At 37.2% G+C, this 17,222-nt stretch overlaps 1 protein-coding gene across 3 annotated transcripts in view; it reads right to left on the bottom strand.

The window, feature by feature from the left end:
• Window positions 1-17,222, bottom strand: part of AKT3 (AKT serine/threonine kinase 3) — a 152,444-nt gene that overhangs the window by 66,576 nt on the left and 68,646 nt on the right. For all 3 annotated transcript variants that reach the window (XM_063151941.1, XM_063151939.1, XM_063151940.1), the window contains exon 3: window positions 6,095-6,220. In XM_063151941.1, coding sequence (XP_063008011.1) covers window positions 6,095-6,220 — 126 coding nt within the window. The remainder of the gene's footprint in view (window positions 1-6,094; window positions 6,221-17,222) is intronic.

Genomic DNA, 17,222 nt, shown 5'->3' with positions numbered 1-17,222 from the left:
TTCTTACTACATCTTATCTAGGGGGAGTATCACCCTAAACCTACATTTGGTCACACAGGGATTTATGTGAACAATTTAATATCTCTTCTTTTATCCAAACAAATACAGGTTTACCCTAAAAATGCTATTCCCAAAACTGTTCATAATAGATTGCTTTTGTCCATTGTTCCCTTGACCACATCACTCTCTTTTGGGCATTTCCCATTACTTACCCAGCTCTATCACATCAAATATAGGTAGCTGCTCAACATTGTCTGTCCCCACAGCCTACTCTCACCCTTGTTATCATTTTTTATTCAGTATCAAAATGCCACCCATCCCTTTACTGTGACAATTTCATCATCAGTTTTCTAAAGCATTTCTAATTTCTCTCTGTTTGTTATACTAGTTCTCTTTAAAATCCTCCTTAAAACTTTCCTTCACTGTGCATTTAAAAACAGGAGGGAGGGAAGGAGGGAGGAAGAAAAGAAGGGAGATGAGAGTAAAAATCTAACCTTGACAATGGATTAGTTGTTGATGTGCTGAGACCACTGCCTGTACTACAGGCTAATACTGTCTCATAGTTTTCTCATACTCCCCCCATCTGTTTGCATCCATCTGCTGTCACTTGTTTTATATTTGGAATTTTAGTATTTTGGAGCAGGGACTAACTTTTTGTTCTGTATGGGTAAAAATCCCACTTCTGGGGGGCTTGGCTCATGGCAAGTACTTATATGTGCTTTGATAATATAACAACAAATATGACCAAAAAACCCTTAATTATATTCCTTGAAGATGTAAAAGATCAAAATTTGTGCAGTTCACCACGCTGCAAAGTCTTTTATTTCCAATACTTCAAAAAGTACCAAGGTAGCATCTATGTCTTTGTGCCACTACAACATTTGTCATTTGCCCCTTCACGCAAAGAGGGAGAATGGAAATAGAAGATTTCTGTATGGGTTTTGCCTGGGCTTTACTTTGTTTTAATGGAAGAAAGTAAAATTATCTGTCCTTCTCTGTCTTTCATGCAAACACTCCAGTTTTATTTAAGCAGCTGGGTATAATCACACTGGCATAAAAACTTTCAGGTCTGGCTACAAACTTCTAAGTCAAAAGGACAGAATACCAACTACACCATCTAGAAAGTATTCATAAAGCAATTTTAAAGCCTCCCAAACATTTCTCCATCCAATAGAGATGGAAATATTTCCTATACATGATAGATTCGAGTTTGAATTTCCACAGATGTATTTGCAAATGGAGTATATAACATGTACATTGATTTTTTTCTCTCAACTAGTGTTTTCAATATTGAATTAACATTACTTTTTCAATTTTACTATTATTACTTTGGAATCAAACTCACACTGTAATTATAAGTACAGTTATATCTTAACTCTGGGTTCATGTGATCCAGTATGGTAACAAATTTTTTTAAATGGACTTAAATCTCATTGAAAAGTTATTTCTGGAGTTGCACACAAAGTTGTGTCTAATGCTGAAGTATTTTGATACATTAATTAATCTCACTTATAACAGACATACATATTTCCCTACACATTTCTTTAAAAAATATCTTCAGAATTCTTTACATCCTAACATTATGCCCCCAAAACCTTTCCATTTTCCTGTTTTGAAGATTTTAGATCCTAAAAATAATAAAATCTTGTCTCTGGCCCACTGAAGAGTTAAGACTAGGAGAAAGTAGCACAGATTCTCCATTTAGAATAGCCAAGGTTCTTGATAATCATTTAGACAGAGAAAATAAAAATAAAATAAAGTTTATAAAAGGTTACCTTTTCATGGTAATAATATTATAATAAATTGCTTTTTATTTTTAAGGATAATAAAAAGGGTAGCTGTACCAGAGTGCTTAGAAAGCATTATCTTTCAAGACAGGAAAAAAGTTCCAGGTGACATCATTTTTGGCCAAGGTTCAAAGGATACTGTGAAGGGATACAGCTCTTCCCAATTATTCCCCATGTAAAGATCAAAATGAAGGCAAAGGGCCAATTCTTAGAGACACTTCATCCCAAATGTGCTGTGTGATTACCTACACATTCACTGAGCATGTGAGAAGTTGGGGTTTTTTTAAATCAGTGAAGTCACAAATCTTCCTCAAGTAGAATTCTTCCCCACTCTGCTTTCCCAAATAATGCTGACAATCAAAGACCAAAGTGGTTTACATAAAGCAGCGTTTATTCCACTTATACAGCAGTGAGCCAGTTGAAAACAGCATCATGAGGCCGGGTTGGATTTTTTTGAGGGGGTGGGAGGGCATTGGGGAAATACATCCTGTTACCCAGAGTATTAGTTTTGTTCTCAAAGAAGCATAATGGCGTTTTAAAAGACAGGACTTTTTTATCAGGCCTTTGCCTGTACAGAGAAGTCATACCAACTGAATCCAAAATTATTTTTAAACTGGTTCTGACTGCATAAATGCCTAAGCAAAAGCAATTTAAATTAACATATTTTATTTTGCAGTTGAAGTGGGCTAGGAATGCACACCCACTCAGTTACCATGACTCAGTCAATCAAGAGTATCTGTACAAGCTACAGCAGTTTGATTACTTGCAACTGCTCCTCTCTACCTGAAAAGAGCTGAACTGATTTTGAACCAGACAATTCCAGAAAGCTCACACCTCTCAATTTACCCCTGCAAACCAGTATCACCCGGATTTAAGTTTTCCCAATGAACTTCCCACCCATGTAACTACACCGCCTTCATTTATCTTCAAGTGCACGGTGAGATACCACGGCAGAGCTTTGTGTGAGTCTCAGTGTCAAGGCATGAGCATGAAGGGACTAACAGCCTACTTCAAATACACAGCTCTCACACTCCCATTTAAAAGAAGGTGGGTTTGTTAGGTATAAAATAAGCTGGCTCCACAGGAGAGGAGCCAGTGATTCCTACACACTATTCAGTATCACCAAATCTGGCTGATTTGTTCTTCCTGCAACCTTGCAGCAGCTCCAAGATGCAGGGCAGGGTGCCCATGGCTACCTTCTTCCCTGTGCACCCAAAGCTGGGAGAGTAGTGGCCACAGAGGGGTGAAGTCCATTCAGGACATCTAAGGCCAGCCTGTGTCCTTCCCCAGGGCTCAGCTCCAACCAGCCCCACTCTATCATACCCTTCACACAACTGTGTTTCATCTTCAGTGCTCCAAGGAAGAGAGATCCCTCATCTCCATTTCAGGCCCCTGTGGTTCCCCTGCTCTTTGGGTGGCTGGCAATGGACTGAGGCACATGTGTGCTGCCTCAGCCTCTCCCTCTCCAAGAGTCTATCTGCTCACACACACTTCCAAATGCCTCCCCCCCACATTTCCTCCCAGAATACCCCAAGGAAAAGACTTCTGAACACTCCATTCTATGACAAAACATTCCTCAATGAGAAAGGCTCTATTAGCCTCTAAAGACATATTTATCACTGGAAGAACTTTTAGCAGTCTGTAAAATAACTTCATTCTCTCCAGCCTTCTCCTCATTCCCAATGGAGTTCACAGATGACAAAAGATCAAAGAAAGAGAAACGCTTAGGTGTGGAACTTAAAAGTTATCTTGGAAGGAATCAGGGAGCCACACTAGGGGAAATGGTACTATGCCTGGGAAAGAGCTTTACTTTTGCAATATAAAAAATGTCACAGGAGTGGAAGGCAGGGGACACTGGTGGGAAAGTATCTGCACAATGGAAGTAACTAGCTTTACAGAGTTGCTAAGAAAGTTTTAAACAAGAATCATACAAAGTAGAACTGTGCAAACATTCCCATGTTTAACTCCAACAGTACTACAAAAATAATACCACAGCCTTGGCCTTTTCTGCTTAAATAACAAATTGCAAGCAAGAGCCAAAGATGTCTGTCATTTGGAGAGCAAAAAGTAGACTGAGACCACACTCTCACTTTACAGATAGCTACAAAGATTACATGAAGATAGGACTGTAAAGACATATCTTTAAGTCCCTGCCAACCTAATCAAGATGGTATTAACAGTGATCTCACACTCCATCTGCCTGGCTAGTAATTTATGAAAACGTACTTCACTATTACAGGAAAAATATGTTGCGCTGCTTGTGGCCACAAACCTACTGCAGCAGCTCAGGAACTCTTGGATCAGAGGCCATGAGACCAGTTCTTGACATTTACCAGGTACTTCCCATGAGATGTGATCCATTCATACAGCAATTTTGTTTGTTTATTTGCCCTACTGATGAGCTCATCTTCAGACAGATAAAATAGATGATAAAAAACTTACAATCCCTTGCAATTTAGAGTGTAATACCATCCTGGTTTGCTTTTCATCCTGTGAATTCTACACAGGCACTCCATTTAATTTCCTGAGATTCTTTTGATGAGTGTTACATCTCCCTATTCTTGCACTGATCAGCCAACATTTCTGATAAAATTATGCCTTTTCCTGTCAGAAAAACAGAAAAAGTCATGCTTATCAAAACTGGATTTTTTCAATTAATATTGCATGCTTTAGCTTACATAGCCTAAGAATCAGACCTATGAGACTTGCTAGTTGCAGAAAGGATTTTATTTTTTTTTTTGGTGGGGGGGTGGTGGGGGTGGTGATAGTGTCATTTTGGAAAACAACGTGAAATCTTTCCATTTCCATCAAGACAAAGTTTGGGGACAGCATTCTAATATCAGAATTACATAACAGAACCTCTGGGAACCAAAAAAACCCAACCAAAACCAGTACCAACACACTGATAATTATGTTATAATAACTGCTGATTATGTATTTCTTTGCTTAGCAGAACTACCATTTGGATCACCCTTCTAGTTGGTGCAGCAAGGGAAGACAGACCATGCAATGGAGAACATGGTAAAGCAGAACAAAAAAGCCCACTGTATTTCTAGAAATCATCCTTCTGCTGAAAACCAGGGACCAAGTATCTAGAAAAATATTTCCTGGTAAAAAAAGAGCAGTTAGAATATGCCGAGCAATAACAAAGGAATGAATAATGGCCATGATTTAGTCAATTCCTACTCACATGAAAAACTTAAAGACATCACTGCTTTTATGCTGAATACCAACAAGGAAAAACAAGCCTCTAATGCTATTAGATGGTTTGCACAATCAATATCATTTTCTATTGCAATCAGAATATGCAAAGTTTTCCTCTTCTAGCTGTGAGATGAGAGCTTGGAGCACAAGATTTTTTTCTTACCAAATAAAATACACAAATTACTTTGTATACACAAAGGCAGAGTCAGTCACAAGTACAATTTTATCAAGAAAATAGGAAAATTCAGTCTCAGTAGCACTTGTTCCATCTTCAGCAGTGAAGAGGAAGGGAACCCTTTCCCTAAGTACAAAATTAAAACTAAACACTGCCACTTTTTGTATAGCAGTACACTTAGTACAATTTTTAAAGAAATTGGATAAATCCTCTGAAAGGTTCTAGCTGTGATATTTGCAACTCAAGAGAGATTTTTTTTTCCCTTTAATTTTCTCCTCAAATACTTTCATTTCTGTTCAGAAACAGTCACCGATCTCACTCTGACTGATCAAAAACCCTACAAATTTGTCCTTTAGAAACATTCTTGGAAAACACGCAATCTTCACTTTATCCAACAGATACACACTTTGTGGCTTTGTTAATATATGCAAATTGTCTGATTGCTTGAAATTACTCATTAACCAGGCTGGAGAGCTGATTACCTGATTATCCAAGAGAAAAATAACTTAGCATGATTCTGTGTCATTTGAAAGTCTAGATAATTTTCTAATTAATTTGAGTTTTCAAGTGAATTCAGAGATACTAATGAAAAACAGAGAAGAGGTCAGCAATCTAAATAAAGGTAAACTTTCCAGAAATTTTCTTCTTACAGCAATCATTTATCAAATGTCATTGTTATTTAGAGACACTTTAGACACACACACACACACAAAATGAGGACTTAGACATCTAAAAACATTCCAAATGGTTCTTCCGTGCTACTGTAAATACATCTTGTAGAGCTGGATGTAAGATTAGTGGTGCATTAGTATGGCACATGGCACTAAACTTGCAGTGTTACCAATAAATTCTGAATTATACACGAAGCAATATGTAGCAGATAATCTGTCAATATGCTGAGAGAATAATAAATACTGGAAATACATACTTGCCACTGAAAAGTTGTTGAGTGGATATGGCAGATCCACATCCTGGGGCTTCTCCTTATAGCCTATGAAAGAGCCATCTGTCTTTAGCAGGAAGTATCTTGGCCGCCAGTTTTTTATATATTCTCCTAAAGGAGAAGGAAAAAAAAAGTTCATTAACACTGTAGAAAAAAACCTCCAAACTTGAATATTAAAAAACATATCATATTATCAGCATCAAATATTAATTATACCAAAATATTTTCAGATGTTTTCGATTTCCAGAGAAAACCTTAACTCTGTCCAAAAGAAGGGACAATTGAATTGCAAGGGTAAGCCTGGAATCTACAACAATGCCTCTGGAATAAGAAGTTATAGTTATGGTATACTAGTGTTGTATAATTCTGAATTTTTTCACTCTATACTGTTCAAATATCCTACATGCTTACACAATAAATAATTAAAAATTTTTTTCAGGGAAAAAAAAAACAAGCTCTACAGCTTGACTTTTAATGACCAAATGAAATCTGAACTGCTACAAGGTAGAACACTTACCCTGCTGAGCCAAACCAAAAGTCATTAATTTTCTCAAAACATACACTAAGCAAATACAAGGAAGTTGAGGGTAATGGGAAAACCTACACAAAATACACTTTAAAATATAACTGAAAGCAAAAGGAATAAACAGGAAAAAGTAGAAGGCAATTACCTTCTAAGAGGTAAGTCCACCAGTAAACCTATCATGCCACCTTTCCCCTACCCCAGTCCAAGCTAAAGATTCTCAATTCTGAATCTATGAGGACTTTCAGATCAGAAACATTCACAACACACAACTCCTTAATTAATGCCACTTATTTGCTATTAAGGGTACAAAATTTCCTTAATACTATTATACTTTACAATGTCACACCAGAATTCAGTAACAATTTCATTTTTAGACTGCAATTACTCAGTTTAGTACAGGTTAGTTTAGATTTGCCCAACTTCCCTCATCTTTGATTTCTATAAGGTCTACAAAGGAAATAATGACTATTACTAAAGCTTTATTTAAAGTCACTTTCATCATTATACATGTGAAAAAACGTGCATTAACAATTTCAGGAAAAAAAGTGTATTAACAATGCAGAATTTCCAACAAGGAACCTAGGACTTCTCACCATTTGTGGGATGCTCAGAACAACCATCCTGAGGGCTGCAGTGCTCCTGGGCTAAGCCCCAGCCTACATTGCCCTTAACCATCTCAGCACCTTGCTAGCCACAGCTAGACAGCATTTAGGCCATTCAAAAGTCAGGAAGAAGTTTATATCCATCTAACATAGAAGTTACTTCATTAAAGGGTAATCTAAAAATTCATTCATTGCACCTTCACCTTTCCATCACAGTAATCAACTAATTGTCACTGAAGTTCAACATGGGAATTGCTGACACAGCCTCAATGAACTTGAGCACAGCTTGTAAGGATTTTGACCATACCCATGGCTTAACAAATCCAACCATAGCCACTAACATCTCCAATTTTCATGTATTTAAGCAGAGAAGGGGAGTATGGAATACAGGATGGAGAAAAGAACAAGTAACACTGGGCTACTCAGGCTGGCTTTTGTAGCATAACTCTTCCTATTGAGTCCCACTTCTAGATAGCAGGGTACTTGCTTGACTTTGCTACACAGACATTTTCACATAGGTAGAAAGAGTAGAGAAAGTCCAAGTGTGACTTAATTTGACCACTAAATAAATAGAGCAGATATGGCACTAGTTACATTTGCATTGATGCAGAGCTTTATCTCAGGCCTCTGGTTCTGGTTTGGCTGGGAACATCCCTACTGATACTTCCAGTCTGAGCTCATTTCACTGCAGGAAATCCCAATTAACACGAAAGCATACAACAAAAACCAAATCAAAACAAACAGGTACAAGATACTTTGTAAGCTGAAGAAGAAACACAAATGCAGTGTGGGAAAACAAATGTGTAACTTTAATACCAACAACAGGGAAAATCTATATCAGCATTATATGAAAAGCAACAAATTAAGTTTGCTGAATACTTGAACATGAAATAACCATAGGCCTAAGTAAAGGAATGAGTCATATTTTAAAAATATTTAAAATATGCCCTGCAACAAATTTTATGAAATTTGCATGGACTCAATAGTTGAAGCCAAAACAAAACCTTATGCATCCAATATAAGTTTTAAAAATATTAACATACTAGTTGCCTTCTTAAAGAGATGAAAAAGACAATCTTCTGTATTTTTCTGATAAATTATTTCTCATTTCATTGTAAGAGTGAGTGAGAGAAAGTGCCTGTTACTGGGTTTGCAATCTATCCAGATCTTAGCCTTACCTAGAAGGCAGGCACCTACACCTGCTGAAGAATTCAAGGGCAGCATGGAGCCAATATCAACCTGCTTAAAGCAGGTCAGCCATCCAAGGGCTCAGGTTTCAAAGAGAGTTCTCCTTTCTGCAAGGAATAAACTGGAGAGGGAGATAAGCAGATTCTGCTCTAGGGATCAGGGCTGATAGGGTAAGTACACTTAATAGTCACTTAGGAAAGAATGGCAGCCTTTGTTTGCTTACATACACTCCAGAATGAAACCTGCTGGAAAAGGAGACCATTCTTCCAGGTGGCCTCACAGACCCAGCACACACTCCTCTGATGCTTACTCCCTCTTCACCACTTAGGACAACACTCAAGGTTGAGTGCCCAGAAGGAGCCAAAAACAGATTCTCTTCATTAGAAAACTGGGCAGATTTTTAATCACCTGCTGAGTTATGCAGCTGATGCTATGCCTGGAGAAGAACCATTAGAAGAACAGAACAGCACTTTCAAGCTGCTCTGAAGAGAGTTAGCAACTCTGGATAGAAGCTAATATGAGCATAGCTGTACCTCTGTCTTTGCTCTACAAACTGGAGCCTGACACAGAAAAAGCAATTTTAAAACAACTGCAAAACACTATGGCTTCATAAGGATCCATATATCTGTTTCACAGACATATTTCTTTGAAGAATGTTTTTCCCAAGTGCTTTCCCAATATGAGTCATGCTCAGACTACTTTTTCAAAAGTACTGCTTTTTCTATATGAACACACAAACCTTGGTTTTGTCTTGAAAATACCAATTCCTCTCCAAGGCCTATATGTGAATATTTATCATCTGCCCTATATTTACTTTGTAATTTAATTAACAAATGGGTGAACACTTTTGAAGACTAAACAGTGGAATAGAGAATAGTGCACTTAGCTGCTCAAGTGGGTTAAGGGCTCTCAAGATGCACTCTAGGTTCTCTCTTATAACTGCATTCCTTTTACATAACCTGCCTAAAGGTAGAAAAATATTTTAGTCCATACTTCTTAATACACATGCTTACTGATACGCCTTGAAAGAAATTCACCATACAAAAAATGCTAGAGCAAAGCAGGGTATTTGAAAAGAAAAACACTTCCACATGTCTTCTAACTTAGCAGCCCTGTATTTTTAAAAAAAGGGTATTTCCCAGTATTATCAATATTAAATCACTTCAAAGATATTTGCAATGAATGTTTATTAAATACCTCAACACAAGTAAACTACAGGAAATTCTCGTGTGAATTTCTTAAATCAAGTGAAAAGGAATTCTACGAGAGAGAAGTTCAGGCAGGCTAACCAAAACACAAGATATCCTGACAATTTAATAAAATGGAGCTGCAGTATTTGAAAAAGCAGTGGATCTGCCATAGAGCAATAATCGCTTTGTACCCTGCTTCCTGCTGAGTTAATGGAAGTTAAATTATTATTTTGCCTAAATTTACACCCTTCTTAGTTGAAAACCACATTCTTTTAGGATCTGTTTATTAGACAGTAAGAACAGGTCTCTAATTGCAACTACTGCAGCAAAGAAAACCAAGTATATCCTACATAATTTTTATTCTAGGCAAAGTTTTTTAAGCTACTTGAGGAAAGTGGCACTAGAATATGCATCTGGCTGACACATTCAGACAATAAATACATACACACAAAATACAAATTTTATGTTGTTAGGGTCTGCTTTTTTAATAACTACTGAGAGAATACACCCAAAAGATTAGGTAAGACAGCAGTATGTTCATGAAGCACATGAAAATTCAATCTGATCTTCATGCAAAAAGCACCCTCGTAACATGCAACTCTTTAATTAATGTTGTATTTAATAATACACTGGCTAACAACAGCAACAAAGAGTGCTTAATGAAGGTTTGTTTAGAACATGACCCTCGTGGCCGCCTCTTTATTTGCCTCTGTACTGCAGCCTTAATGATTTTTCTTTTTTTGCCTTTGACAGCCAGTAACAAGAAACCTGCCTTCAGGACATTTCACAATCTACATTTATTCCAGTGATGCAATGCTGGTAGTCTTCCTACTGCTGAGAAGCTTCAGAAAGGAGAGCTTTCTAAGAAATCATATGAGTAGTAAAAAAAAAAATCTGTGTTAGACAAATGTATCACCCAAAAGTTTGCAATTATTTTAAATTTACCTCACAACTCAAACTCTCCCTTCAACACTTATTTCACCTCAGATTCCACAGTTGCTGTTGTTAGTCTCACCATTTGTAATCCTTAAGCATGTGAAAATTTAGCGATTATTGAAAATTAATTAGTAATTTAAAATTAATCTTATTATTTTAAAATGTATTTTTTAAAAAAACACTTTGGCAAAACATCTACATTTTTCAATATGTAAATGGTTTCAGAGGTGTGAAGGGAATGTCTTTAATATACAGTGCTGATAAGCAACAGAAACCTGAGTTCAAAAACTTGCTTCCTTAAAAGAAGCAACAGCTGCCACACAGACATAAGTGAGATTTAAGGGGGGGGAAAAAAGGAGGGGAAAAAAACCCTCCAAAAAGAGAATACACCAAAATTCTGCCTCTTGTCTGTTCCATCAACTTACTCAAATGGATTTAATAGAAATATTACACAAATATTGTCTCCCTTTTTTTTTAAGGCACTCTTTTTGCTAGATCAAACTCCCTACAATACATTTAATAAATAGATGGGGAAAAATTGAATTTATCAAAGAGCATTAAACAACATTATATAAAGTAAATCATACAGTTATATGGAAAATTTTTTTAAGAAACAACTGTAATTAATGTCAGGTCAAAAAAAATTATCAGAAGTAGTGCCAGTGGTTTTGAGATTGAATTTCCTTACCTTGGCCCTCTGAGGGCAGTGTTACCTAACACACGATTGGAAGCATCAGCAGACTATTTGATTAAGTCAGTAGACACTAAGTAAATGCAAAGCATTTCTGTTAGAATATTTACTTATTTTTAATTTCATTATAACAAATTTGCAGCACAGTTCAAAGCTTTTGTACAAAATGAATGTTTAAGATAACTAAAAATTATACCAATCCTCAACATTTATGTCCTTCAGTCTAATGTAAGTATGTAAGGATGTATTAAGCAAAGTATTTTACAAAATCTTATTGCATAGTAAAAATTTAAATGAAACTGTGATTTTTCCTAACATACCTTAGCATTTTAAAATGTATTTTTATTAGATGTCCTCTCATAAGTACTTGCTGGCAGTTAAAAGAAAAGCAGAATTTGGAACTACCACTTTCTGATTCTCTCTTACACTGTGAGATAGTGATTATTTATTTATACTAACTGTTTTCCCACAGTTCCCAGTAATGCTGAATGACATTTTGAGCACATCTGTACTTGAATTAGACAAATGAACTTTTCCAGTCCCAGCTGAGAAACAGGAAACATTTCATGATACACGTGGCCATTAGCTTATACCACAGCTAGGTTTCCATTAAGTTTCTTGCAAATTGGGAAGTTTAGGTGAGAAAGTTCAAGTGCCTTTTACTGTCCACAAAATCTCAATAATTCAGATAGAAGACTGCTCCATTTATGCCCAGCTATTTACAGGTATCTGGCCAGACACCAGTGGAAACCCCCCAGATGTAAATATTGTGCAGAGAGCAGCGAGCAGCCTCGGGTGTGAGCTCCAGAAGTGCCTCAGCTGAGCAAGGGGGGAGGAAAGCAGGGACAAGCCTCTGTCCTCCATGCCAGCCCAGATGCACTGAGGAGCTGGCAAACAGTGGATTCTTTGTTCCTGAAGCAGCACTGAGTAGTGACCAAGGAGAAGGGCTCCTCCTGGCAGAGCAGATTCCTTCCAAGCAGAGGTGCAGTCGCAGGCAGGGAGAGGCCACGGAGCAGCTCTGCAGGGTTTCAGGTGCACCTCTGAAGTGATGGGGAGGACCAATCTCCCCAGTGGAAAGATTCTCCCTGCTCTTACTGTGGGGTTTTCCTCCCCTCAGGTTGTGAATGCAATGTACAAACATACTCCAGGGTTCTAGGGTTCAAATCACCAGCCACCATGGTTTTTTCATTATGACTGGTGGAGTGAGTCATTGTCCTATCTTGTACAAATGCAGCAGCACTTCAGCCCCTGCTATTTATTCAATGATTTCCTGTTGCATTAATAATCTTTTCTCTAACACATGAAAAAAAAAATCTAGAGGAAAGTATTCAATAACAGAGAGACAGACACACCATTATTCACACATAAATGCAGTTTTGAAATTGGGCATCGACAATATCCACTCAAAATTACTAATGTGTTTTGGCAACACATGGAAAATAAATGTTCATTTTCATATGCATGCAATTTTGTCCTTTTAAAAAATTATACCAGAAATATTGAGTGAGCTGACATCCTGACAAATTGAGAATTGACCTTTACCATGCCCATTGTGAGCCAGCAGGAAGAAAAACTTGCCAGTTTCAACATCACTCTCACTTCCCCTTCATTCTTGAAGGATAAGAATTAGAACAAAAAATAAATTAAATAGCAGTTGCTATTAGCACATGCTGTCTGGAACAACAAAGTCCTCTATTGCATCAGCATCTCTGAGCAACAAAGGTGATCAATATTTTCTAAATATGCTTGCTATTCAGGAATGGAAAACCAAGGTCTGTATTCTGGAAACATTTAGGAACTCTGCTCACATTTTCTAAATATCTCTCTTAACAAGGCAATATAGGATAAAAGCCCAAAAATGCTGCATTATTTAAATGGTTTTCAGAGCAGTTTTTTATTTATAATAGTGTTAAGCTGTATTTGTGTAAACACAAGCATTCTAAATATTGTTTCACATATTTTTATAGCTAATGTTTTCAGTACTTTTAAATATATATATTTTTAAAGATTTATATATTTTTAATATAGCAATATCAGCATCAAGTGGTACGTTGTATAACAGAAAAAATACTACTTTCTTTTCTTCTGCTTTTATTAAGTGCTCGTAGACTAAAGGATCTTTTTCAGGTTTTGAAAACATTTTAAGAGTAAGACAAGTATACAAATATTAATCTATATATTATAGAGCAAATAAGACAGTCAGTTACAGCAGCAACAATTTAGATTCATGTACTTGGTAAAAACGTATTAAGTCAGATGATTAAAATACAAATGCTTTTTACATGTGGCCAAGTTGAGTTAAACATCTTCTTCATATTATCTACTTACAGCATTTTGTAAAACAGCTAACACTGGTTTACACAAGAGATTTTCAACTGTCCATTGTTTGCAAAAGAATATGGTGAGTTTGACAATAGCATTATCATTCAACTGAGTTTCTTTAACAGATATGTGCGTTGTCAAAAATTACGTGACTTTTCACCCCTTAAAACTGGTACACTTGCTAGCATGTTTTTACAAAGCAAACTGTCTCACTTTTAAACCTGGCACATTGCAATAATTTTAAAATAGCTCCTCTGAACTTTCTCCTTGTCACTAGGTGTGCTCCTAGGCTCAAACCTTGCTAGGTGCCAAAAAGCTAGCACCAACACCATTCACCTACGTTACTTCCTCAAGGCACATAACTGAAGTCAAGCTCTTTGCTTTGTCACTTAGTCTGTATCATTTGCAAAAATCAGTATGAGATAAGCACAAGCATTCCTCAAGGTGCTTGAGCTGGAAGACCCCATTTCTGCTGCACACATCAGGAGATCTCCTTGGTTGCACGAAGTGTTTCATAATATACAGCCTTGCAGCACTGCCCAGAGTAACCGAGGTTCCCACCAGCAGTGATGGAACACGTAAAACACCACAATTCTGGGAAGAAGAACCAACAACCCAACCACAGGGCAAAAAGCAAATCTCCATTTGCAGTGCTGGTGACCTCTGTCTAGGCTCAGATGTATTTGGGCAGGAGGCAGCCACACCTGAATTTGCAGTTAAAACTGACATAATCCAAAAGTGACATCTCCCACTCTGCCACAGCGATGACAGAAGGGCACATCAAATGCTCCCATCAGTAATTATTGTTATCAAGGACCTACAGATGCTTATTAGTTTTAAGGTGGAAGCAACAATAAAAAAAAGAGTTCCTTGGTAAGGGCTTAGTGGCAAGCACTGGTACTGTTCATTCCAATAATATTCAAGTCATGCTGTAAAGGACCATAAAACCCTGATCCATACTGATAACATGAAGACATGTCTGCAATCCATATCCACAATGCACTTCAACCACTCTTTCCATTTTTCAGTTCAGTGCAGATATCTGAATGTTGAATGTCACGTAATATTAGAGAAGAAAATGCATTCTTTTAAAGTTTCCACTTTTATCTACTAAGTAAGAGATCACCTGCATAACAATGCTTTCATTTAGCCTTTCTGGGCTAACTTAATTTCCCTCTATGCTTATATCCTTTCTCACATTTCTTTCACAGTATCCTGGAAACTCACCATAATCACTGAACAAGAAATAAGAAACAATTTTAGTGAAAGAAAGAAAACTTAATTCCTATGGAGCGATCCAAATTTATTTTATGTGCAACTGTCAAACAGGAAAATGTAAGTTATGCCTGACCAGCTCCTTGCCTTCAGAGAACAAACTGAAAATAAGATCAAGCTAAAGAGAAAATTAGTTGCTAATCTCATTCTAACCCCCAGCATACTCTATAGTACAAGACAATCACCAATTGGCACTTTCTGCATAAGAAAAGCTCAGGATGCAGAAGTAGGGGTATGCAATGTACCAGTCTTGCAGCAGACAGACAAAGCTATGTAAGAACTTGCAAAGCACCTGTCCCCCAAATGTCTGAGACTGAAATAACTACATTACTCTTTCTAAGTCCACAAGTACCAAATTTGTTAAGTTGCTGCTTTGGGGTTTTTTTTAAGCTCACCACATGGAGAAATCAGAAGTTTTCTTCCCTATTGCAAGAAAAGGCTCTTTTTAGCAATAAACAACGGAGGGAGGGAAGACATTAAACTCCTGAACTAATTAACAGAAGTAAAGGAGGCGGTGGGGGACAATGATAATTAATATGTACCCTCCTCCTAACCAAATCTCCACATACATTCATTCTGTATATGCACACACAACAGCAGCATCATAAACCGTCTCAAGTTCTTGCCATTATTCAGTTCGACATCTGCACATGTTTATGCGTCTCTCCAAACAACCTCTTGAACACCCTGCTGGAGCTGTCATTTTTTTCTTCTCCCTATCTGGCAGATGGCAAGTCAACAATCGGCATCAACAGCAGCCGAATATCTCCCCCCTCCATCCAACCCCCCTAAACAGACACAATAATAACTTCTTTGTGCTTCCCCACAATGCAGCTGCTTAAACCATTTCGCTACAAGGCTGCTTTGCCTTAATAAAAAAAAAAAAAAAAAAAAAAAAAAAAATCCCTTCTGTCAAGTCTAAAAAGCAGCATAATGTTAAGCAAGCTAAAGCCACAGCACAGCTGCAAACGGGCAGACACATTGACAGCTCCTCCCTTAACAAAGCCCTGTGAATTGAAGGGGGTTCATCTGAGGCTCACACAGTAATTAGTATAAAAAAGTCCGACAGCCTCTATTATGCTAGGAAAAAAAAACTGGACAGAACTGGGCTGCTGTTTTGCGTCAAGAGTTCTGCTGCAGAGTAGATAAATCATGTTGGGTTTTTTTCCTCTCTTTTTAAAGACAGTAATAAGGAGGATGAGAGAAGCTAATTTGAAAACTTGGACACAGTAATTGTACCATATGGTGAGCATTTATCCCTTCTGAAATACACGCTAACAGTCACTTACATGCACAGTGCTTTGTTTTACAGTTGTTATTCTCCCTACCATATTCATAAAATGGATCTGAATATCCGATACTCCAGAGAAGTTGTGTGTAATTAGCAGCAAAACTGCCTGTGCTTAATATATTGGCCTACCATAGCAATCCAATTAATTGGAAAATCCCATGCCCCCGAATTTAAATAGTGTCCACTTCAAGGACTTTTTTTATTTCTCTCAAAATGGCTAAATATCACACATGGTAAAGTTCAGAGAAGTAATTTATTGACACTAATACTCCTTGATACTGTTGGCTCTAAAACATATCAGCAGGAAGTATTTTTCTTCTCATCCATGCAGTATAGAGAAATTAAGTCAAGAACCATTTAAGAGTAACCAGAAAATATTTCAGTTCCATTATATTTGGGACAGGAACTACTCTGTAAATTAAAGGTGAAACTGAACTTCAACACAGGGCACGGGAGGGAGACAAAGACTTCAAATGCACTCCCACTCCTCCACCCCCATTTTCTTCCTGGATCATCCTTTGAAATATTTTTGTTAATAAACCAAACACTTAATTCATAAGGACCTGCAAAATTTGGAAAATATACCACCCAGCCCTTAGGACCTGCTTGCTCCTAAGCACATATTTCCAGCTTTTCACCCCATTCTTACAACCAAATCATCATGGAATCACACACGATAAGGAACCAGCTGAGTGGAGCTGGGAAAATGTAGCTTTCTTTACATAAAGAAACACTGTAGTGAAATGGTAAAATTAATCAATATTAAAGTGCTGCTTTCAGAAAATAAGATGTAGTAAACTTCCAAGCAAGGGAAATAAAAAAACTCGAACAGATTAGGAGTTGGAAATTTGGGGAAAAATTAACCAGACACAAAATGAAGTCTGCAGCTGAGCATAATATATTTGAAAAACACCAGGACGTATTCTTTCTGTTGGTTTTTACCTCAGAAGACAACAACAGAATCTATGTCAGGTAACAGAAAAATAGTTTCAGTCACTCTAGGTCAAAAAGGAGGTATTGGAGCTGACTGTTAGGTACTAAAGGTCCCAGAACTAGGCAGAATACATCCACAATTACTAAGAAATTGTAAGT

Source organism: Melospiza melodia, chromosome 3, assembly GCF_035770615.1.
Source record: "Melospiza melodia melodia isolate bMelMel2 chromosome 3, bMelMel2.pri, whole genome shotgun sequence".
In the NCBI taxonomy this organism is placed as follows: domain Eukaryota; kingdom Metazoa; phylum Chordata; class Aves; order Passeriformes; family Passerellidae; genus Melospiza; species Melospiza melodia.
Note: the sequence above shows the minus strand (reverse complement) of the source record. Positions and strands in the feature narration are given on the sequence as shown.